Source organism: Lipotes vexillifer, unplaced genomic scaffold (assembly GCF_000442215.2).
Source record: "Lipotes vexillifer unplaced genomic scaffold, Lipotes_vexillifer_v1.1 scaffold1852, whole genome shotgun sequence".
Lineage (NCBI taxonomy): Eukaryota > Metazoa > Chordata > Mammalia > Artiodactyla > Lipotidae > Lipotes > Lipotes vexillifer.
The window spans coordinates 223,009-247,820 of NW_006798778.1; the positions used below are offsets into that span (position 1 = coordinate 223,009).

General features: G+C 37.5%; 1 protein-coding gene across 1 annotated transcript in view; it reads left to right on the top strand.

The window, feature by feature from the left end:
* The window catches only part of LOC103075710 (contactin-associated protein-like 4), a gene marked incomplete at its 3' end in the record, with an annotated part of 244,633 nt that overhangs the window by 124,386 nt on the left and 95,435 nt on the right, over window positions 1-24,812 (top strand). The window contains exon 4 of the mRNA XM_007470921.1: window positions 20,263-20,410. Coding sequence (XP_007470983.1) covers window positions 20,263-20,410 — 148 coding nt within the window. The remainder of the gene's footprint in view (window positions 1-20,262; window positions 20,411-24,812) is intronic.

Sequence of the window (24,812 nt, forward strand, 5' to 3'; positions counted from 1 at the left end):
GTAAATAACCAAAAATAATAAGGCCTGAACCCTAAAATATTAGTGATATCGTCAATTCATAAGTTCTGTCATTTCATGAATAAAATTTCATGGTTATAATCACAGTGTTATAAATGAATGAATGAATAAATAAACGAATGAATAAATAAACAAATGGATATAAATGAATATATGAATGCAGAGGGAGAGAGAGTGATCTTATGCTACAGCAAACCTTAGACTCCTGTAGTACAAAGGTTCTCAAGCTTTGTTTAGCCTGCATCAGAATCAACCAGAGGGCTCACTAACTGGCGTGTAATACTGCATACCGGGCATCGACTTCTCCTTAGTACCCACGCTCCCAGCCATAGACACTCAGGTTGCTTTCAACTCTCAGCCACCATGCTGCAAAGAGCGTCATCCGCATGCCCCTTTATGCACTTACGCGACGATTACTTTTGGCTATATTACTAGAAACTGAGTCACTAGGTAACAGGATATACATGGATCAGTGATTGACTAGTGATTGAATTATATAATGAAAGCATGATCTCAAGAGGAGCTGTATCAGTCTACACTCCCACCAACGATACATGAAGGGCCCCATATCCCCACATTCCTGCCAACACACACTATTATGCAGCTTTCTGAATTATGCCAGCCTTTTAAGCACAAAGTATTATATTATTTCTTACTGTCTTCTTAAATAACAATATTGAGCATCTGTTTGTACAGTGTATTTGTTTTTCCTCAACTTGCTAACTGTGTGATCTTGGATGTCACTTCACCTTTCTAAGTTTCAGTTCTCTCATCTGTAAAATGAGAAACAAGTACATCTCTCTGTCACAGGAAGGTCGTGGAATGAGAAACGCATGGAAGGTGATTCGTACTTGGTCTGCAGAGTAGTAAGCTCCCCCAAGGAGTTTTCTGTATTTGTTTTTCTTGAATTTAATTTTTAAAATGATTTATCAAAAGGCAGAGTTATGGGCTTCCCTGGTGGTGCAGTGGTTGAGAGTCTGCCTGCCGATAAGGGGACACGGGTTTGTGCCCTGGTCCGGGAGGATCCCACATGCTGCGGAGCGGCTGGGCCCGTGAGCCATGGCCGCTGTGCCTGGGCATCCAGAGCCTGTGCTCCGCAACGGGAGAGGCCACAACAGTGAGAGGCCCGCGTACCGCAAAAAAAAAAAAAAAAAATGCAGAGTTATAAAGAGTTTAGGAAATTGTTTTTTTTTGTTTTTTTAAAAATTTATTTATTTATTTATTTATTTTTGGCCGTGTTGGGTCTTCGTTTCTGTGCGAGGGCTTTCTCTAGTTGTGGCAAGCGGGGGCCACTCTTCATCGCGGAGCGCGGGCCTCTCACTCTCGCGCCCTCTCTTGTTGCAGAGCACAGGCTCCAGACGCGCAGGCTCAGTAGTTGTGGCTCACGGGCCTAGTTGCTCCGCGGCATGTGGGATCTTCCTGGACCAGGGCTTGAACCCGTGTCCCCTGCATCGGCAGGCAGATTTTTAACCACTACACCACCAGGGAAGCCCCAGGAAATTGGGTTTTTATAAAATTGCCAATAATCGAAATTCAGTTAGGGGATATTCTTTTGAGGTCACTGAAACCCATGGTAAGAGAGCAAGAGAAACTGCAGTGGATAATGTTCAGGAAATTGATAATGTCCAGGAAGAGGGGATTTGGGAAAAGGAAAGAGACTAACAGTAGATGAAAAAAGAATAATGTATTTTGCTTTTTCCTTTTTTGTTTACATTTCTCTGTATAAGTATTATATCATTAAAAATTGCCAAATGGAGGAAGTTAAAAAAGAAATCTGTTAAGTTTATCCCTTAACAAACTGCTATTAAAACTTTAATGTATCATCTTTATTCTTTTCATATTTTGCTTAACTTTGAATTAACTTATAATTATGCTGCTCACACAGTCGTGTTTCATCCTTAAATAAAGAAGAGAGCATGCTAATTTTTCAATAGTCTGCAAAAATCACCATTTTAATTGCTTCATAATATTCCCTCAAGTGCATGTGCCAGGGTAATTATATTTTAGTGCTCTGGACTTGAAAGTAATTCAGCATCTTCAAAAATGTGTAGTATAAATTACACATTATTTTAATCCAATGGATTTAAACATGCTAACACATCTTATATAAGTCAGTGTGTTTAATAATGCCTCGTATTTGCACAGCCCCATAGAGAGCAAACACTTCTAGTAATGTTACTTTCAAGCAGAGCTGTGATCTGGGCGTTCCGGGTATTATTACTGTGTTAGAGAAGAAGGAATCATCCAAGCCTGTGTGTTTAAGAATATGCTTTAGGGACTTCCCTGGTGGCTCAGTGGTTAAGAATCCGCCTGCCAATGCAGGGGACACGGGTTCGAGCCCTGGTCCAGGAAGATCCCACATGCCGTGGAGCAACTAATCCCATGTGCCACAACTACTGAGCCTGTGCTCTAGAGCCCACGAGCCACAACTACTGAGCCTGCATGCCACAACTACTGAAGCCCACGAGCCTAGAGCCTGTGCTCCACAACAAGAGAAGCCACCGCGATGAGAAGCCCTCACACCGCAATGAAGAGTAACCCCTGCTCGCCGCTACTAGAGAAAGCCCACACGCAGCAGCAGACTCAGCGCAGCCAAAAATAAATAAATAAAATAAATTAATTAAAAAATATATATATGCTTTAGATCTGACCTTTGGAAGAACCCGTACAGGATTCCCTTCTTCAGTGCACTTCCTTAAAACAACATCATTCTACTTCTGAAGCAAAACAGCTTGGAGTAAGGTTAACTAAGGGGCTGAGTTAGACTCCTTCAGTGTAGGTGGGTGTCTGGCAAGACTGATTAATCATTCTTACATTGCTCAATATGTGGTGTCTATATATAAGGCCCTGTCAAGATTTTTGTAAGCATTAAATGCAGATGTGAAATCACTTAGCCCAGGGAATAGACATGTTAGAAATTTAAGATTGAATATAAGAATTGCAGAGTACTTTACATAAACACTCATGTTTTGAGTACTTCAAGAACTTATGACAATGCTATTGTGGTAAAAACTTTATAATAAATGTATGATAAAAGCATGTGTTTCAGATAAGGAAATAGTTTCATTTCTTAAATTCTGAATAGAAAATGACACAGAATTAGTAGATTGCCCGAATGTAATTGTTAATGAGCTTCTCATCAACAGATTTGTGGTTTTGTAGTGTCACTGTCTATGAGCACTTTACCCCTCACTCCAAGAGGTAACATTAGGTCACATTATTCTAGAGACCACCATAAAACCACACTAGTGTAGTGATCACTTCTTCCCTGTGGTCAATTGCTGAGCAAAATAAAATGGAGAATGGCGCCTTTCAATATCTCAGTGTCTAAATAAATTATTTTGGAAACATGATGTATAACATGTAAATGGTCCTGAGATTACACCTTTTTACATAACTGAAGAGTATAATACAGAAACTAATAATTTTATCAAATGTAATCAATCTTGATTACTAAATAAATCAGTTTTTTTGTGGTGCACTGAGAGCTTTTAAGTTGACTAGATACATTAAAATAACTTTATTGCCTGTCAATAGGCAACTTTCAAAATATATACTTATGATAAGTAGAAGAATATTATAAAAGGAAGTATTAGCTTGTAGATATACTAAGCTTCCTACACTAATTCATTTAATCTTCACAAAAATCACTGCCCACATGTACTCCATACACACAAGTTAAAGAAAAGAAAGATGAACACCTTTGTTCACATTCCCCAACCATCAAATTATGGCTAATCCTGCCCCATCCATCTACCCTGTGTATTACCCCCATTGCATCATTTCAAAGCCAACACGAACATCCTGGCCTTTCATCCTTAACTATTTTAGTGTGCATCTCTGAAAGGCAAAAGCCTCTGTTTTTGTTTTCTTTTTTTAAGAAAAAAACAGAACCTAAGAAAATTAACAATAATTCATTTACATTATCAAACATCTAGTTGGTTTTCAGGTTTCCAGCAGTTAACTGGAAGAATGCATTTTATATTCCCAGTATACAAATAAAGACTATAACTTTTCCAAGACCTGAATCTAGTAAGAAATAAAGTTCGTATCAAGGACTTTTGTTGCCAGAGCCTGTTCTCTGCACGTGTACTCTGTACGGTACTGGCACTCAATCCAGTTTCAGTCCCTGAGGAGTTGCTGGAGGAGTCCGTGTTCAGAGCAGATGCTTATTCCTCTTCTTATAGAATCATGATTTTCATACCTGAGCTGAGAACAAAGACAGAATAGGTCACTGCGTCTGTCATTTCTTTATTCCTAAGTGTCACATTTGTGGTCTAAGAATTTGTGACTGTTCTGGAAGAATTCGTGACTGTTCCGGAAGAATTCAAGGAAAATTTGAATGTATAGAAAAGTAGAGTCTACACTGCATGTCATGTAAAGATAAATATTAAATAATATTTAAACTGTAAAGTAATAAGCCCCAATACTGTGTCATTGGAATTCTAGGAGGGGTTGCCCTCAGATTCATTGATTTTAGTTTCTTTATCTGTAGAGAGCAAGGAGGCATTTTATCTGGTTCCTTAAGGAAATACTTATGGTTATTCTGTATACTAAAAACAATGTAGTATCTTAAAATTCAAATAAGTGGAATTTTAAAACCTATAGAGTATCATTAAAATCACATGCAACATGTTTTATAAACAGACTTCAAGGTTGCATACAGATATCTATAAAAGTTATCTGGTTTAAATTTATTACATACTTTTGAGATATTCTTCAAATGTTCATCAACTAATCTCCATTGCATTGAAACAGAAATAATATGGGCATTTAGGGACCTCTTATTGCTATGTAGTGCTATGATTACCCTGACTGAAGTATAATTTCCAAAATTTATATTCAAAGGTACATGAGTTTAAAAAAAAGTAAGACTTTGCATTTAAGAAATGAAAACTATTTTTGTTTAAGTAACTTTTCTGGGAGGTATTTTCTTGATAATTTTTGTCTTGATGTTAAAAATATTGTCAATTACATTCAAATAAGTATTTATTTGAACACTTAATTTCCTAAATGGGATTGTCACTTTGATCAGAGGACATTTAGAGGAGTTGCTATTTCTCTTTTGAAATAGCAACTTCAAAAGAGTTGCTATTGGCTGGGAGACTCAGATATTAAACCCAAATAATGCTATTCAGTCAGACTAGTTAGATGTCAGGGACAGTGTGCCATCTGCAAGGACCTGATCGCTACACCACACAGCAACCACAACTGCACTTCATTGAAGCTTATTGTGAGCCTAGCAGATATTAATTGCTTTATTTTACTTAATTCATACTTCAAACTTTGAAAGTAATTATTTCTGTTCTCAATTTATAGATGAAGAAACTGAGGTTTAGGAATATATCTCATGGAAGTTTCTCCAGCGATTAAGTGATAGATACCTATCTATTAAGAGCCACAGTAGGCTTGTTTCACCAGAGCACACACTAAGGTCTCCAGATCAAAGGTTTAGATGGACATCTTTAATTTTCCTCTATGAAGAGGGGGTGAAGACATTATTAATGTTTCAGTTGTTGGAATAATGATTATTGAGGCTTTAAAAACGTCTGCAAAGATTAAAGAGATATTTGTATGAACAAGAAATAAATGAATTTTTGTCATCTTTGTCGGGTAGAGGAAATATTTTCTAAATCTCAGACACCCTAGCATTAAAAATGGAGCACGTGCATTAAGGCATTTAATTTTTTTGTAATCTTTGTTCCATTTATCTGTGTCGAGGTACCCATGGGTATGTGAGCCACTTACTGGTTTGTTTTCTTATTTTGCTACATCTGGCAGAGTTTCAAAAGGCAATGCAAATAAGCAGGTGTTATTGTTGATTGAAATAAAACACTTTTGCTCCAGTCCCTCTAACCCAGTGTCTGCTGCATGCATTTATTCACTTATTTTATTTATTCACTTATTTATTTACTTATTCAGTAAGTAATTTTATTATTCAGTAAGTAATAATTTATTCACTTATTCATTTTGTCTCTTTGATGAAGAATGGGATAGGAAAGTCTGCAGGTTTTTGCTCCCTGATTACATTATTGCCAAATAAAGTAGTCTCTCTCTTGACTTTCTGTGTAATGAAACTTTAATTGTGACCAAATTATACAGAATCTGAAGGTCAAACTACCCAAAATAATACTGCATTGTAGTTTCATCTATGTGTTCTAAAAATATTTGGTTAAATATCAAGTTGGCACCGACTTTAAAAAGAATACTTTAGAGGCCATTAATCTTTGTACCTTGCTAAGACTCAGTGTTAACAATTAGGCATGCCTTAGAGGTTACATAGCTTCTCTGAGTGACAAACTTCTATGAAGGTTTAGGTTATGATCTAAGTGAAGGTACAGTGTTCAGTTAAATAAAGTACATAGTATTTAATTTACATTGCAATTCACATTAGAATGTACATTAATGCACATATAATGTACAGTAATAATATAATGTATTTAATATGTATTAAATTAGGAAAGGCTTCAGAGGCCAAAATGAGAGCCATTGACTCTAAAACTATAAGGAACAGTAAGGGCTGATTAAACATTTCAATTTTTCAAATTAAGTATAATAAATGGATATTTTATTTTATTCTGTTGGAAAGACTGGTTTTTTAGGATCTTTCTAAAACATTTTTAAGTTTCTGTTTGGGAAATCTATTAGCAATTCATTAGGTAAATAAATGCCATTTTGAAGCACTCTGAAGATTAATCAATATATTAGAAAGACTATAAAAACATTAATAGAATATAGAGATAAGTGAGGAATATTTTACTTTAAATTTTATAATATCTCTAACAGAAAACTCAGTAGTTTTATCACTGAACAATAGTTATTTTAATGGTAATGGTCATAGGAATGCCATTATCCTCTGTAATATTAATGGTAAAAGGAAAGTTGCTAATGGAGCTCATTATGATATAATGCATGATAAATTATATGATATCTAAAATCCGAAGTTGAAAGGTACTTCTCATGGTGTTCTTAATGATCTATATAAAAAAGCAAAAGAGTGAAAAATACAATTTTTATAAGGTATTCTGCAAAGTCTTTTTTTTTTTTTGCTCTTAGATAAATACATGCAAATTTTTTTTTTTTTTTTTTTTTTGCGATTTGTGGGCCTCTCACTGTCAGTGGCCTCTCCCGTTGCCGGACGCGCAAGCTCAGCGGCCATGGCTCACGGGCCCAGCCGCTCCGCGGCACGTGGGATCCTCCCGGACCGGGGCACGAACCCGCATCCCCCACATTGGCAGGCGGACTCTCAACCACTGCGCCACCAGGGAGGCCCCAATACATGCAAATTTAAATCTTGATTGTCTTCACTGAGCTACCTTTTTTTTTTTCTTTTTGTGGTATGCGGGCCTCTCACTGTTGTGGCCTCTCCCGTTGCGGCGCACAGGCTCCGGACGCGCAGGCTCAGCAGCCATGGCTCACGGGCCCAGCCGCTCCGCGGCATGTGGGATCTTCCCGGACCGGGGCACGAACCCGCGTCCCCTGCATCGGCAGGCGGACTGTCAACCACTGCGCCGCCAGGGAAGCCCCCTGAACTACCTGTTAAAGCATTAAGGACGTATTTCTTTTCCATAGTTCCCAAGATTATTTCCATTTATTTTTATATTGAAGTACAACACACATCCAGAAAAAGGTGAAAGGCGTGTATGTGTACAGCTCATGGAATGATCAAAAAGTGAACATACTTGTCTAAATATTACCTAGGCCAAGAATATTACGGGATCTCAGACACCTCCTTTCATCCTTTTCCTGATCACTACTGCCTCCCTCTTCTCCCAAAGTTTTCACTATCATGACTGCTAATGCCAGTTTTGAATTATGTACAGAAGGAACCATGCAATATGTATGTTTTTTACTCCTGGCTTCTTGGGTTAACATTATACTTGTTAAACGTATCCATGTTGTGGTGTATAGGTATAGTTGATTAATTTTCTTTGCTTTACAACCTTTCATTATATGACTGCGTCTGAATTTGTTTACCCATTCTACAAATTGACGGGTGAGTTGTACTTTGGGACTCTTCTGAGTAATACTTCAGGAACATGCAGGTCTTTTGTTACACAGCATCTGCTTTTCCGTAGGGTGCCTTGTTTAGAGTGGAATTGCTGGTTCATCAAATAAGTATATGTTGAACTTTAGTGGAATATGTGAAAGGCTTCTTATGGCGATTGTGCTAATTTACACTCTCAACAGTAGTGTATGAAAATTCCATTTGCTTGACATTCTTGACAACACTTGATATTGTCAGTTTTATTTTATTTTAGCTTTTTAATGTTTCCCTCAATTTTGGCCAACTTGGTTGATGTGCACAACTCTCACACTGGCATTGCAATGCTTCTATGACTAATGAGTTTGGACACCATTTTTTTAGATTTGTTAGTCATTTAGGTATTGCTTTTATTCCTCTTTTTTATTGCTCTGTAGTCCTCCACATGTTCTGGTTACTAATATACTGGAAAATAGGTTCTCCTGTTCTGTGGCTTCTCTTTCCACTGTTTTAACATCTTCAAATGAATAGACATTCTTAAATTTAATAGGTTCGGATTTGTCAATCTTTCCTCTTATGGTTCGTGCCTTTTGAGTCACATCTGAGGAGTCTTTGCCCTCCTTAAAGTTGTGAACGTGGCCAGCTGTGCTATCTTCTAGTAGCTTTATTGTTTTGCTTTTCACATATAGGCCTACAATCCTACTGGAATTCTCTTCTGCATGTGATTCAAAGTAGTAATCAACCAACTTTCCATTAAATTTTTTTTCTTCTTTTTTCCAAAGTAGATATTCAATTGGTCTAGTGCCAGGCATTTAAAAGAAGTTGTTGTTTCTTTTTTTTTAACGGCTCTGCATTGCAAGCATTGTTAAAATTCACTGTCCATATATATTGAGTCTGTTTCTGGATTCTCTGTTCTGTTCCGTTGGTCTGTTTGAGTAACTCTCTGCCAGTATGACACACTCTCTCTCTCTCTCTGTCTCTCTCTCTGTCTCTCTCTCTTTTCACATCTTAAGACTTCATATTCAGTAAAGAAAATCCTCTGACTTTGTTTTTCTTCAAGAGTATCTTGGTGATTCCTGTCCCTTTGTCTTTCCACTAACAATGTGTGAGAGTTCTTGTTGTTTCACATCCTCGCTGGTATTTAGTATCATCAGGGTCCTGGATATTGGCCACTTTAATAGGTGTGCAAGTTCAGTTCATATTTATATAGAGAGTTTTACCCAGCAGATTTGCCTAAACTCGCTCTAGAGAGTAAAGAAAAATTTCTACGTACACAATCATGCAGCCTATGAATAATAGCAGTTTTATTTTTTCCTTTATAATCCTTATTACCTGTTAAACACTTTTGTTACCTTGTTGTACTAATTAGAATATTGTACTAATGTTGAATTGACGGGTCTGTAGACAACATACTTGTCTGGGTCCCAAATTCAAAACAGCTCTCAGAATTTCATCCTACATGCAATGCTTACTGTAAGAATTTTGTAGATATCCTTTACAGAGTTAGAAATTCCCTACTTGGCTAAAAGTTTCAATCTTGTTTAGATGTTGAGTTTAATCAAATACTCTTTCTGCGTCTATCTAGAAGACCATATTTTCTTCAGTTTGATTAATTATTTTGAAGAGTTTTTAAATATTAGGCAATCCTTATATTCCTGGAATAAGCTTTATTGCATTATGACCTATTAGACTTTTTCCTTATTTTTATATTCTAGAATAATTTTGCAACTATCTTTTAAGGATTGTTGGATCTATGTTTTAATAAGACTGGCTTTTATTTTCCTCCTTACAAGTTCTTTGCCAGATTTTGATATCAAGGTTATGCTGGGCTCACAAAACAAGCTGGGAAGCATTCTGTTTTTCTACTTTTTGAAGGTGTTTGTATGATACCCGCATTATTGTATCCTTAAATGTTTAGAAGAATTCACTAGGGAAAACAGAGGGCCTGCAATTTTCTGTGTGGGAATGTTTTTTAATTATACATTTAATTTCGCCTATATATAGGCAACTCAGATTTTCCTGTTTCTCATCTGTTTTGGTAAATTGCAGTTTAGAATTTGTCCACTTCACTTAATTTTCAAAATTATTGGCCTAGAATTATTCCAAATATCCTCTTATTATCATTCTGATGTGTGTAAGATCATGGTAAGATGCTCTTTTGCGTTCCTGATATTGGTTATGTCGCTTTTCTTTTCCTTGATCAGTCTAACTAGAGTTTCTTTCATTTAAATGTCCCTCAAAGCCTTAAGACAAATACCATATGATATCACCTATATGTGGAATCTAAAATGTGGCACAAATGAACCTATCTACAAAACAAACAGACTCGTAGCCATAGAGGACAGACCTGTGGTTGGGCGGGGGAGGGGGAAAGGGAGCGGGATGGAGTGGGAGTTCAGGGCTAGTAAGGTGCAAACTCTTACATTTAGACTGGATAGACAACAAGGTCCTAATGTGTAGCACCGGGAACTGTACTCAGTATCCTGTGATAAACCATAATGGGAAAGAATACGAAAGAAAGAATGTGTATATGTGTATAACTGAGTCACTTTGCTGTACGGCAGAGATTGGGGCACAACGCTGTAAATCAACTATACTTCAGTAAAGAAAGAAATAAATGTCCTTCAAAGCATTATCTTTATTATCTACTTCCTGTTTCGTCCTTGGTTTTAATTTACTGTATTTTTTCTGATGTCTTCATTCATCCTCGGCTCATTAATCTTCTTTCTTCTTTCGATATCCATGTGCTCAATAGCAGTGACTTCTCTTCCATTTGTGATATTGATCATTTGGGTCTTCTCTCTCTCTTTTTCTTGGGCGGCATGACTAGAGATTTATCAACTTTAGGAAACTTTTCAAAGAACCAGCTTTTGGTTTTGTGTAATGCATTCCCGTTTTCAATTCCAATAATTTGTGGTATACATTTTTATTACTTCTTTTCCTCTGCTTATTTTAGACTTAACTTGCTCTACATTCTTTAGTTTTCTAAGATGGAAACTTATTTATTTCAGTCTTTATTTTTTCTGATATATGTATTTAATGCTAAAAATACTGCCGTATCCCACAAATTTTGATAAATTGTACTTTCATTTTCGTTTAGATAAGTTTTTAAACATTTCACTTGGGGTTTCTGCTTTAACTCTTGGGTTATTTTCAGACATTTTGTGACTTTCTAGGTATCTGTCTGTTACTGATGAATAGTTTAATTCTAGTGTGATTTGAGACCATACTTTGTATGATTTGTATTCGTTTATGTTTGTGACAGCATATTTTAGGGCCCATAATGCCGTCTGTCTTGGTGCATGCTTCATGAACTTGAGAAGACTGTCTCTGCTGTTGTTGGGTGGGATATTCTAAAATGTCAATTCGATCCAGTTGATTAATAGTGATATAGGACTTCTACATTCTCACTGTTTTTCTCACTCCTTTGATGTATCAATTACTCCAACTGTAATAATAGATTTATCTGTTTCTCCTTACAGTTCTATCAGTATTTGCCTCTTGTATTTGGACTCTGCTGTTAAGTCCATACGCATAGAGGATTGTTAAACCATCTTGGAAGATTGATCATTTTGTCAGTATGCAGTGTGCCTACTTATCTATGATAATCTTCCTTTTTCTGGAGACTGCTTTGTCTGAAATTAATATAGCTATTCTAGGTTTATTTAGATGTAGCGTTAGCGTGAAAAGTGAAATATGAAATGAAAACCAAACTTGAAAATTCCCTGAGCAGACCAAACCATTGAAGCCACATAAGCAGAACTCAATCTAGCCTATTTCATGCACAGGAGCAAAACTTAACTTAGTTTACTTCTTGTAAATGCCTCTGATAATCATAAAAGAAACTTAGGTCGTTTTCCTAAACACGGTATTAACTAATCACTTTTGATCAATCCCCTGCCGTCTGGAAACCCCCATTGTAATAACCAGTCATTGTAAAGATTAAACCACTTCCTCATTTTCACTTTATAAGCCATTCTGTAATGTTGTGCCTCTGAGCTTCATATTAGTTTTGGGGTTGAAAGCTCCCAGTTCTAAAACTGTTCTTTCTTCTTTTTTTTTTTTAATATTTATTTATTCATTTATTTGGTTGCACCAGGTCTTAGTTGTGGCAGGCAGGCTCCTTAGTTGCAGCTCCCGGGCTCCTTAGTTGCGGCATGTGAACTCTTAGCTGTGGCGTGCATGTGGGATCTAGTTCCCTGACCAGGGATTGAACCCAGGCCTGCTGCACTGGGAGCGTGGAGTCTTATCCACTGCACCACCAGGGAAGTCCCTAAAACTGTTCTTAATATGCACAATAAACTCTTACTGATTACTATTTTATTGATCCAGTGGTTTTAATTTTACTATTTCTGGATTTTTGACACTAACATAGTGTATCTTTCCCCATCTCTTTTAATCTATTTTTAGTCTTTTATTTAAAATGAATTTCTTGTAGATAACAAATACTTGGGTCTGGTCATCCTTTATACTCCTTTATACTCTGAAGGTCTCTGTGTTTTAAGTAGTAGTTTTTTAAGTAGTGTATTTAGATCCACTGTTAAAGTGCTTATTGATATATTTGGATTAATATCTGTCACGTTTGTAGCTGTTTTCTGTTTGTTGTATTTGTCTTGTGTTTTTTTTTGGTCCTCTTTCTGTTGTTGCTGTTCCCCCTTTTTAATGCCTAATTTGAACGTAATTGGGCATTTTGTGTGATTCTGCGTTATCTCTTACTATTGTTTCTTTAAGCAGTTATTTTGTAATTAAGAATAAGAAAAATAAATTATTTTATCTTACCTTCTTTTATTCCTTCTCAACTACTCTTCCTCTCTTTACGTAAATCCAAGTTTCTGACCTCTTATCATTTTCCTTTGTCTGAAGAACTTCTTTTAAATATTTCCTGTAGAGCAGGTCTGCTAGCAGTGAATTCCATCATTTTTTGTCTGAGAAAATCTTTATTTCTCATTTATTTTTGAAGGATAATTTCTCTGGCTATAGAATTCCAAGATTATTTTTACTTCTTTCAACACTTTAAATATTTCACTCCACTCTGTACTTGCTTGTATGATTTCTGATGAGAAATCCAAATATAATTCTTATCCTTTTACTCTAAAGGTAAAAGTTATTTGTTTTCCTCTGGCTTCTTTCAAAATGTTCTCTTTATCTTTGCTTTTCTGCAGTTTGAATATGTATAACTAAGTATAGTTTTTATTTTGATTTCTAACCTGCTTCTTATTCTTTGAACTTCCTGGATCTTGTTTGGTGTCTGTCATTAATTTTAGAAATTCATTGGCCATTATGACTTCAGATATTTCAAATATTAGCATCTTGTAAGGATGCTAATCCCATCATGGGGGCCCCACCTTCATGACTTCATCTAAACCTAATAACTTCCCAAAGCCCCACCTCCAAATACTCTAATAATGGGAGTGGTTAGGGCTTCAACCTATACGTTTTTAGAGGGACACAACTTAGTCCATAGCACCATGTAACCTCAGTTTTCTGATGGGTCTCAGAAAATTCATTGATTTTTAAGTTTGTCCCTCTTTCTTGTTGTATAGAGTGATGATTTCCGAGTTCTTTAAATAACAGAGCTGATGCCTTTCCTATTTACTAATATGTGTGCATGTTCAAGACTATAAATTTCCTTTAAGAACAATTTCTGCTAATGTTTTATTATTTTCTATTGCGTGTAGGACATTATACATGAAAAAAACGAACGATAAGTTGAGATCTGGAAGGATGTCTTCCTACAGAATATAATTACAGTTGCTTCTGCAGGCAGCAAGGAGCATGAGGCATCTCTGACCATCGTCATATAATTTTGCAGATGGAGAAGATGGGAAGCTGAATTTTCATCCCTATGGGGAGTTGTCTCTCTCACCATTTATTCTTAGTTGTAGACTCTCAAAGTTTTGACACAGAACCTGTAGAAGCTTATGGTATATTCATGTCCTTGAGGGCTCTAGCACTAAAGTTTTGTCTCTAACCCTGTGAAGTTGTCAGAAGATCTGCTCAGTGTCTCCTCTTCAGAAATCCTTAAGTCACCTAAAGAGGAAAACAAGGGCCCCAGAGGGAGGGCTGGTCTCTTTGGCTGTTCTCCCAAATCTCGGACATTTAATATTTTATTGTCTTTCAGAGCTTCAGTCCCTATTTTTAATTTTGTACAGCTTCTAGCAGGAGCATTGTTCAGAATCTCCTAATCTACCATTACCATAATATTATCATTTTTTAGTTAAAAGTTACTTTGCATCTCAGTCAAACTTTAATCTTCCTCAAAATTGTCCATGGTATCACCCTAATATAAATTTAGGCTGAATGACCTCTCCATATATCAGGCATGTAAAAATTTATCACTATGTCTCAACAACAGTTACGGACTGTAGTGAAGATTGTATCTCTCGTGTGCTTTTTCTCTCTTGCCCTTTGATATTTCTGTCTTGAGAATTCAAACCCTTCTATGCTAAAAGGGCCTAACCAGTGTATTTTACAACTTTGTGCCTCCACAGATTCTATAATAATGGCCGGTTTGTGGTCCCTCAGTGAACTATTGTTAATAATTTGGTACCCCTCCAAATAAATATTTTAAAGATATTGAATATCTCCTGAGAGGGATAGTAGAAACTGATTTAATATTAATAAAATTCTATACTCTTTTATATTGAAAATTGAGTTATTATATATACAGAGCAAAACTTAACTTTCTGATTTGACTGCTGTACTCTCATTGCTGGTTTTCTGTTAAATGAATTCCATTCACACTCAAGATAGAATCAGCTTTTGTTGGATATAGTTACAATGTCTTGTTCAACATATGTTTAAACATTATTCTTACCTGGGTTTATGTTAGCATATTTCCCATTTTTGGGTAGTTCTTATTTTTCTTTTCTTTTATGCTTTTCTAGGCCAGAAGGTCTCATGGGAGGCATACTTAGTAAAGATTTATAACTAACATCATAAAATAAAGAGCTGATTTCCATTAGACAGCATGTTGCTATGATATATTTAGTTTCTGCATATTAGCTGACAGTGTCAAAATGAATTGTACTTGGAAAAAGGTCATATGTAAGTCACATGAATAAGAGAGGTCAGAGGATTTTAATATTTGCCTGTTTGTTGTATTGAATTTCTACTAATGTTGCTGTTTATTTTGGTGGGAGCTGGACGAGTTTACATGTAATTACAGATCTGCTATATAACCACATGGTCCCCTGTTTCTAATTTATTACAGCAGTGTTTTGGAGCCCCTTATGAACTGCCATATGTGGCCATCTCCCTTTATGCATCTTGGCTTTCATAGATGAGTTGCTCAATTACTATTTGCAAAAGAAGTTAATGCTATTACACTTTTTCATAAACTTTAGAAGCACTTTGAAAATACTTAAAATCCTGTGAAAAACTTTAATTCATTAACTCCATAAATTATCTTGGTTAGAATACATTTCTAAACCATCTTTGAATATCTCATTGAGTTTGAAAATCATCGTCTCAAAGAAAAGAAAAATACAATTGAGGCTTTTTGATTTTTATCACTTAAGACACATCACCTTAATTTTACTTGTAGGTATTTCATATATTTGATGATCTAATGGCATATTCTTCCACGTTATGCCTCTATTAGGTTTCCGTTTATACGCAGGAGTCCTATTGATGTTTGAAATTTTGTCTTTTATTTTCCTTCCGCCGTAGTAATTTTGCGAAAACGTGAAGTCAACAGAACAATCCTTTTGTCTATAAAAGTCACCTGGTAGAGTTGTGTCCCAGCTCAGTAATAATCTAAGTTGCATTACTTTCAGATGTGTCAAAGATTTTAAATATAAATTATGAGAAAAAGGGAAAAACAAGCCTCAGATAAAATATCAGGTTTCCTCTAGGGTGAGTTGTTTGCTTTCACGTTCTGTTGGAGTGAGGCCTTTGATGGCTTAGCTAAATTATGGGCTTTTGATTCAGAAAAGTATAGAATTAAATCCTTACTCTGTCACCTTCTAGCTGTGTGGTTTTAGGCACATAAGCTCTATAATTTTTGTTATCCTCAGTTTTACGGTGGGCACAAAAACACTTCACAGGGTTGAGGCAAATATTAAAACTACATAATATATGTTTCTGCTGTGTCTGATGTTGAGACACAAGCTTTCACGTTGAAGACATTCAGAGTGATAGCACAGAAGACGTTTGTTACTTATTTCTCCCTTTGGAGGTTAGCCCTAGTCAACTGTTCTCCTAAAATCTTTTCCCTCTCTGAAAAGTTTTGAAATAAAATAGGGAGAGGAAAAACAGCACGATTTATCCACAAGCCTGAAGAATGTTCAAAGAGCAGGCGGAAGACCAAGAGCACAAATCAGCTTGATCTGCACTGAAATGAGGATTTCTAAGGCCCCTCTCACAGATTTAGTGCGTGACAGCACCTCAGGTCATTTGGACAAGCACTAGAGTTCAGAATATATAATATAAGGGAAGACATACACATTCTTATAATAAAATTATTTTTTCAAAAGAATGAGACATTTAAATTCATGCATTCCTTTATGAATTATGAGTATATGAAAAAATTTTCATAGCAAATTGAGAAAAGTCTTCTAGGCAAGGGAATTACATTAGGAACATTATTATGCGTTGGACTTTGCATTTATAAAGTGAATAGCATCAATTCCCTGTCTCATTCACAGACATTCTAAAAAAAATCCCATTAGATATTGAATTCCACAGCAGAATCTTTATTATCTTATGTTTTAAAAGTTAGCAACAGGTGGAACAAAACAATGCAGATATTATTGTTTACTTAAATATATTTAACTAGTAGTAATGGTGCATGTTTTCCCAGTAACGTTAATCTTAGAATGTTATTTAAGGTACCCAGAGCATTACTAAGTGGTATTTTTGCCTATTCTGTCACTGTATACGCTTACATGTCTATGCATTACTTTATTTTGCTAATTATTATAAAATTAATACATGCTCATTAAAAAAATTCAGAAATGACTAAAATGTGCTAAGTAAAAATCCCATATCCCCCACCTCACAATTTCGCTCATCCCTTGTCAGAAATAATCACTTAAACTTTTGAATGTGCTCAGATGTTTTTATTACTTATACAGACTAAGTAATTTACATGTCTTCTTTACGTTCTCAAAATTCAAATAGCTCATAAATTGATCAGATAAACTGTGAAGGGCTTCCATTTCCAGACGTCCTCTTCCCATTTACCTGTCTGTTGCCATTGTCACCTGCATCTTTTTTCCCAATCCCATAAAATGCTGAGATCACAGAGTGCCATCTATCTCAATCTATGAACTTATAATAATTTTGAAAAAATGTGAGATCTTTTGGAGGGTTATCTAATTCATCATCCAGCTGTTCACTGCAAGAAATCATAATTAGGTATTGTATTAACCTGCCAGTGGTACCCAGGAAAATAGAATCAGAAGTGTAAGAAGGTCTGATTAGGATTGAATGTCTTTAAACCAGGTCCTCAACCCTGGAGGCACATTACCCTGACTGGGAGAGCCTGTAAAGACAGACAGACAGACAGACAGACACACACACACACACACACACACACACACGCGCGCGCGCACGCACGCGCACAACAATGGCCAGGGTCTGAGCACTGGGAGTTTTGATGTGCAGTCCAAGTTTGGGAAATACTGTCTTAAATGAAACTGCCCTTCATCAGCCATTCTAAAGAAGACATTGGTATAAATGGACATTTTCAGGCAAATGTTCATGGTTTTGACAGAATGGAGACCATGGTGCCCTAAAGGTGAAGTGAGGATGGGGATTAGGTAGTACAATAAAGAATACAGTTAACCTTTTATATCAAATCCTCAGTGTGAAATTTCAACTGGTGGAATAGCATGGAACGTTCTAGAAGTGTCTGGTTATCAGAGTCCAAATATCTGTGGAATTAAACGATCTTCTCCTGTTTATGTTCTGGGAAATAGTAGCCAGGAATGTGGGCCTATTATGTTTGAAACATGCTGGATAACTGTTCCTCCCTCAGAAGATACAGTGCTCATTTGTACATTCTCATTTGACATCTTCATAGAGATACAATAATCAAGAAACTTGCTGAACTTTGATTTGTTTTTAAGCCCAGTCTTTCCCAAACATACACATTCAACAGATGTTTTGTTGAGAACCACTTTGAGCCAAGCCATATTCTAGGTACTATGGAAGGGAGGCAGTAAAGGTCCCTGCTTTAGAGAGCTTGTCTTCTAAGGGGATAAGATAAACAAATAATCAAAAAAGACCCCCAAATAATGAGTAATATGAAGAATATAAAACAGAAAGATAAGATGCTGGGGTGCCAGGTACACTTCCTTTAGAAGCTGTGATCATAAAGGGCCTGTCTCAGGTGGTGCTCTTTAGACCAAGGCCTGAGATGACAAGAGGAGCTGGTTGTGCAAAGATCTTGAGGGAAGGGAAGCACTTTCACAGCAGAATGAACAGCTGGCGCAAAGGCCCTCAGCAGGACTGAGCTTGGCTTCTACACGGGGGTTCCCTGTGCTCAAAGCACCATGGAGGAGATTGCCAAAGACTGTGTTATGTTGGATAAGGAATTGGGATTTTCTTCTAAGTGGTAAAGGAAGCAGTGGGGGTGACGTAGTTCGTCTTACCTTTGAAAATCTTACTGACTGCTCAGAGGGAAGGAGATTGAGGGATATGGATAGGGATGGGGATGGTGATAGGAAACAGAAGACTAAAAACATGAGGAAGAGGCCATTGACGTAGTTCTGGAGAGATAATGCTTTGTTGAACCTGGTGGTTGTAGCTGAGATGAAGGGAGATGCCCAGCTTTGGGATATAATTTGGAGGCACCATCATAGAACTGTCTGTTTTGTGTGAGCCTGAAAATTGGGTGTATGAGGTACTGGGGTGGGGGGCATTGGGGGGCAGGAATTAGTGTTGACTGATAAGGGGAATCAAATCAAATTAATTTGACTGAAAAACCCAACCTTACTTTTTATTTTTACTGTGTTAGAAAATATTTTAGTAAATGTTGGTAAAGAGATATTTGTGAAGTAGAAAGAAAAGTAGGCAAATGAATAAACTCCCTGGGTATTGGAGTTCCTAAAATATTTGCTTTGTTTGGTATGATCTACATGAGGGTGACCCCATTCGTTGATCCAGTCGTGGTAAGGGGACCTACCACGCGACTGAATAGGTCGTAGCATCATCCCTTATTTCAATAGTTCCTACGTATCCTGATTGTTACAGTTAAACAAAAAAAGAAGGAGGAGGAGGAGGGGAAGACAAGAAGGAGAAAAGCAGGGAGGAAAGGAAGGAAGAGGTGGAAGAGGAGAAGCTGAAATAAAAATTAAATATCAATTATTGAGAACAATTGCTTCATCCTAACTTTTTCACATATGAAGCTTTACCATATGTCACGTAGGAGAAAATAAAAGCTGTTTAGGTGTGGGTTTTGCAGGTGGGCTATATGTTAGGTAGATGCATCCTGATATTGTGGAAGGAGTATAGCTCCTGGTCATACCATATAATAGTTTTGCAAACACCGGAGATTTTTTTTTCAGCATTCTGACGTTCAATTTCCTCATCTGCAATTTGATGGTGCTAGCTCAGCATCATTCCTATGGTCTTTCTAGCTTTGAAATCTAAAATCTGTAAGTCTAATTTCAGGTCTTTCCAGATTATTATTGATTCCAATTTCCCTTAACAATTTTTTAAATACAGGTGCTTTTATTTTATTCTTTTTTAATTGAATAAAAGCGACACGCAACAACAGTTTTTAAGGTGTGTATCCAGCCTTGTGGTGAATGAAGTTTAACAACCTATTCTCAGAGTGTAGCTCTGACTTGAATGTCTGGTGATAACTTTCATTTCTGTTACTGAGTAAGATAAAGTGAAACAATACAAACAAGTCGTAACCTTACTCATTCATCAATGATGTGAGCAACTTCTATGGTGAATCAGATCCTAGCTTTTGAATACAGGAAGATGTTCTCGATATTTCTCATGGTTCACAATGTCAGTAACTTTTATGTTTCGTCTGCACCTTATAGAAACAAACTTTACTGGGGGTTTCATAGTTGAAACCTGGCTTGCTGCAGGTGGTGGAATCTAAACTGCTAGATAGAAAAAGGTGTAGACAATAGTAACTTATGCGGATGAAGACACGTTATGGCATAACTGTTCTTAAAGAAGGTTGCTATTTTATAGTAAAAAAGCAAATCATACATTGCTTGTTGACATTGTAGGAGACAAAGTGCAATAGACCTTCTCCAGGTACATTGATTTCCTTCTTTTCTCTTTTCTTCTAGGGATTTTCAGGAAATGCAAACGCAGACAGTGTTGTGTACTATAGACTCCAGCCTTCTATCAAAGCCAGATTTCTGCGCTTCATACCTTTAGAGTGGAACCCCAGGGGCAGAATTGGAATGCGAATCGAGGTGTTTGGATGTGCATATAGTAAGTGTTTGTTTATCCAACACAGTGGAATAGATATCAAAGGAGATGTTTTAAAAGCCAAACTGTATGCTGAAATTGATTTAAGAGCTATGTAAAGAGACATAAAAAACGGGAGCAGTTTCCATGGGAAGCTTTATTTGTGCCCATACATGCCAATATTGACTTACGTGTTCAGCTTCTATATTTTAAATCAGAAATGGAAGCATTTTACAGGTAGACAAATCGTTACGGAGATAGACAGATAGATAGAGATACATGTTTGTAGACATATGTGAATCCATTTATCCAAATCCGGTATTTTTGACCAGATCTTAACTTTTAAATATTAGAATGTCCCCCCATAGACTATATGTGATGATGTTTCATCTGGGCACCCTAAATTTAATACAAGACAGTGGCCCATTTAGTAAAACCAATCATCTGTTTTGAGACCAAAGAATGTTTTTCTCTACAGCCTAAAAATAATATGCCATGAAACTCACTTATAAATATGCTATGCCCTGTGCATAAATTCATAGAGAAGGTAAAGACCCCTGCCAAAATGTAAGATGTGTTTGAAATACTTTCACATAAAAGACAGAAACCACAGACTTCACTTAGTCTCCTCGTGCTGAAGTATTTTATTATGTCTTTTTGTGGGACAGAGACCTGCGAGTTCTTGATAGCCCACCTCAAGCCACACCATCCTGTCCTTAGTTATCATGATCTACGGTTATCAGACGAGCGGTCTGAGGTTTGGAGAGAGTCGGTAATTTGCCCAGCGTCTCACAACTTAGTCCACAGAAGAATCTGGAAGAGAACCCATAACTGTTCAATTCACTGCATCCTTATTCCTCTAGTAAACCTTTATTTTTTTAGCCACTAAAGCTTTCTTCACATGTATTTCATCACTTTTTCAGGTTCACTTTATTTATGTAAAAGGAAGGCATGTCATATAGAGGGCAGGCAGCTTGCTGAAGTTGTCTAGCCTGTGTCAGACAGAGAAACCACGTTGGCAGAATGGTCATAATAGTGTTAGTAGCAATAGCACTAATGTTAATAGGATTAATTTTTATAATTCTAGACGTAACAAATTTTTCTTGAGTGCTTATTACACGTCTAATACCATATTAACCAGCTAGTCTATAATTCCAAGCAAAGTCCGGATAAATATTATTAGGTAACTTGTTCCATTCCCAAATGAGGAAGCTAGAGCCTAGGGATTCGATGTTGACTTGTTCCAGCCACCCAGACAGGAAGTGACAGAGCTGGCTTTGCAGCCAAGCCTGCCTGCCAGACTCCAGAACCCCAGCTTATTCTCATGCCTCCTCCAGCCATTAAATCAGAGATGAGCCATGGGCAGCTTACTTCTCATCATCTGCCCGACTTCCTTCTAGCTGTCTTGGCTTCTGCAGTTCAGCTTAGCTGCTCCTGGTATGTGTTAGCTCCTCCCTTTACAATGATCCCACTTGAATAAAGTCATCCTTAAAAAAATGTCCCACCCAAAATTGCGATTCTGGAACACAGACTCTGGACAGTCAGTCTTATTTGTCTTTGGATCGTAGAGTTTTAATAAAGCCCGTGCCACACGATGGGCAATCAGCAAAGCAAACTCCAAAATGATTCATATTTATAGTTACTGATTCAGAGCGTCTCCCTTGCAAAATATTTATTTATCACTGTATAATAATAGCAAACAGTTACTGAGCACTTATTTTGCGTCAGGTAATAGTTTTTATAGACGTACTAATTTAATCCTAAAAATCACCCATCTAATGGAGTCTTAGAAGTATTAAGCAGTTTTCCCAGCAGTGCACACTTAATACACATTCGATCTCATATGTAAATTCAGCGTTAGTTTAACGAGGCTATTGATGCTGTTTTCCCACAGTAACGTCCCTATGAAGTGACTGATGGGGTGCAGGCTCCTTTGAGTTCACTGCTGCCACGTGCTGGATGATAACTCAGATTCCTCCCCACCCGCCCCGCAACCCCATGAAACATTCTTTTTGCTGTGACTTCATCTGCTGTCTCTTGGAGTAAAAGCACTTAGTCAACCTCCTTTTCTCATGGACCCACGGTTGAAGGGTCAATAGTGAGAGCCAACATTTTAAACTCAAACATAAACACATGGTAAAATGATACAGCAGGATTCAGTGTAAAATGGCTGTCGGATAATTTTGGATAAAAGGGAAAAAAAATAAACTTAATGGAAAAATACTCTCACAGATGACCGAAAATAACCTCAAAATGGGTTGGGTGTGAATGCCTTGTGGGAATGTATTTGATCAAATTGACTTTAATTCCTCACTTACACCATAGTCAACACTCTTATTCTCCACCTCTGCGTACCATTAGCCTTGCAGAATATTAGTTTACTAAAGCACGATACTCTTTAATCATCATTTACTGAACAGTTAATATGTGTCAGGTACTATTTTTTACCATTTTAACAACACAGTGAAGTAGGTACTTGGATATTACCATTTTATGGTCTGCTGAATGACCCCTGTGGCTTGCTCTGGGTTGTCTGGCACAGAAATAGCTGAGACCACCCGTGTCCCCTGCCCTCAAAAGGAAGAACTGTAGGTCAGCAAAAGAAGCCCTCTCAAGGTTTTGTCTGCAACTCTCCTGAGTAGCCCAGATCCAAGATCAGACTGGATTTTCTCCAGATATGCAAGGCTATTCTTCCGCAATCCTTTAAAAAAAGGAAAAGTGTGGGAGGGTGCGACGCGAGCAGGGTTCTCGCGGATCCCGGTCCCAGCGCACCTGTACGTGCCGGCAATGAAGTGGGCCTCTTGTGAGCTTGAGGAAGGCCTGGAGGATTGCATCCAACCTGCCAGCTTGTGTGTTCCCATTGCCTGCACCAAGTTAATATGACTTTTGGGTGGGCTTTGCCTAAGTGACTCACTCAAGAATGTTGTATACCAGGGTGCTTCAAGTCTCCTGACACGGGCGAAAGTGGACTTAGAGAAATTAAGAACTTTGGGATTACACAGTCCGTGTTAGACCTAGGATTTAAAATCAGATCCATCACCTTCCAAAACCAGTGCTCTTGATGAATCATACATGTGTTCATCCTTTAAATGTCTGTTGACACTTGCTGAAAGAGAAATCTACTAGCTGTTGGGTATAGGGAGGAATTTAAAGTAATATATTTTTTCTTAAACATGAGAATGTGCAACGTCATAAAAATTACACAGACTCAATGCAAAATATGGTAGCGTTAGTGTAGGGTGTTAGGAATAACGTGATTGATAAATTGAGGTTAGTATGAGAAAGTTTACGGAAATACGTTTTGAAATTAAGGTGCAGATATTTTCACATGAGAGGCTGGGAGAATGGTCCAAATAGGAGAAGGGGTATCTTCTAGTCAAGAACGGGAATGAGGATTGCTTGGAGGGATCAATTTGTATTTGAGAATGGTCATTCAGACTGAAATGAGGGGTACAGATTGGAGGGCTAAATGAGGGGTAGAGATTAGAGGCAGCAGCTCAGTTGGGAGGCTTCTGAACTCCTTTGTACCAGGGACAGCTGGAGTCTCAAACTAGAGGACCAGCAATGAGGACAGAGAGTTCTCCTGACTTGAATCAGATTCACAGTATGCTGAGGCTACTGTTGAATCAAGAGAATTTAGTGATTGTATGTGAGGGGACACTGAGTTATCAGATTTGAACAGCTGTCTGGAAGGTGGTGTCATTTACTAGGAGGGGGCGCTGGGGAACAAATAAGTTCTGGGAGGGAGCAGGAGAGAGAATTAATTCCATCGCTGACTCATTGAGTTTAAGTGACTGTGAAATACGGAAGATTGGAACTCCACACCCTCTGGGGGGAAGTTACAGAATTGAAACCTATAAAATATCATTAGTTATTAAATCATAACCTTTCCACTTACTGTTGATAATAAAAGTATAAAGTTTAAAGCTATGTTTGTACAACTACTCATGACTTTGAAAAACAGAAATGCATTTGTCATAATTAAAACAGGTCCTTTATACTGTTTTTCAGGTAGTGTGCATTTTTATGCCAGACCCCCCCGGCCCTTTTTGCCTAATTTGTGTGTGGGCTGAAGTTATAGATGCAAGCTGGCCCTGTGAATATTGCTGGGAAAGTGGCTGTTGTGAGAACCACACACGGGTTTATTACCCTGAGTTAGAACAGTAACTTGTTCTGAAGGAGCATCAAGTGAATGGAAAATCCATACCAGAGAGCATGCTCTACTTTTATGTCGGTAAACCTGACGTTGGGGCTTCCCTGGTGGCGCAGTGGTTGAGAGTCCGCCTGCCGATGCAGGGGACACGGGTTCATGCCCCGGTCCGGGAAGATCCCACATGCCGCGGAGCGGCTGGGCCCGTGAGCCATGGCCGCTGGGCCTGCGCGTCCGGAGCCTGTGCTCCGCAACGGGAGAGGCCACTGCAGTGAG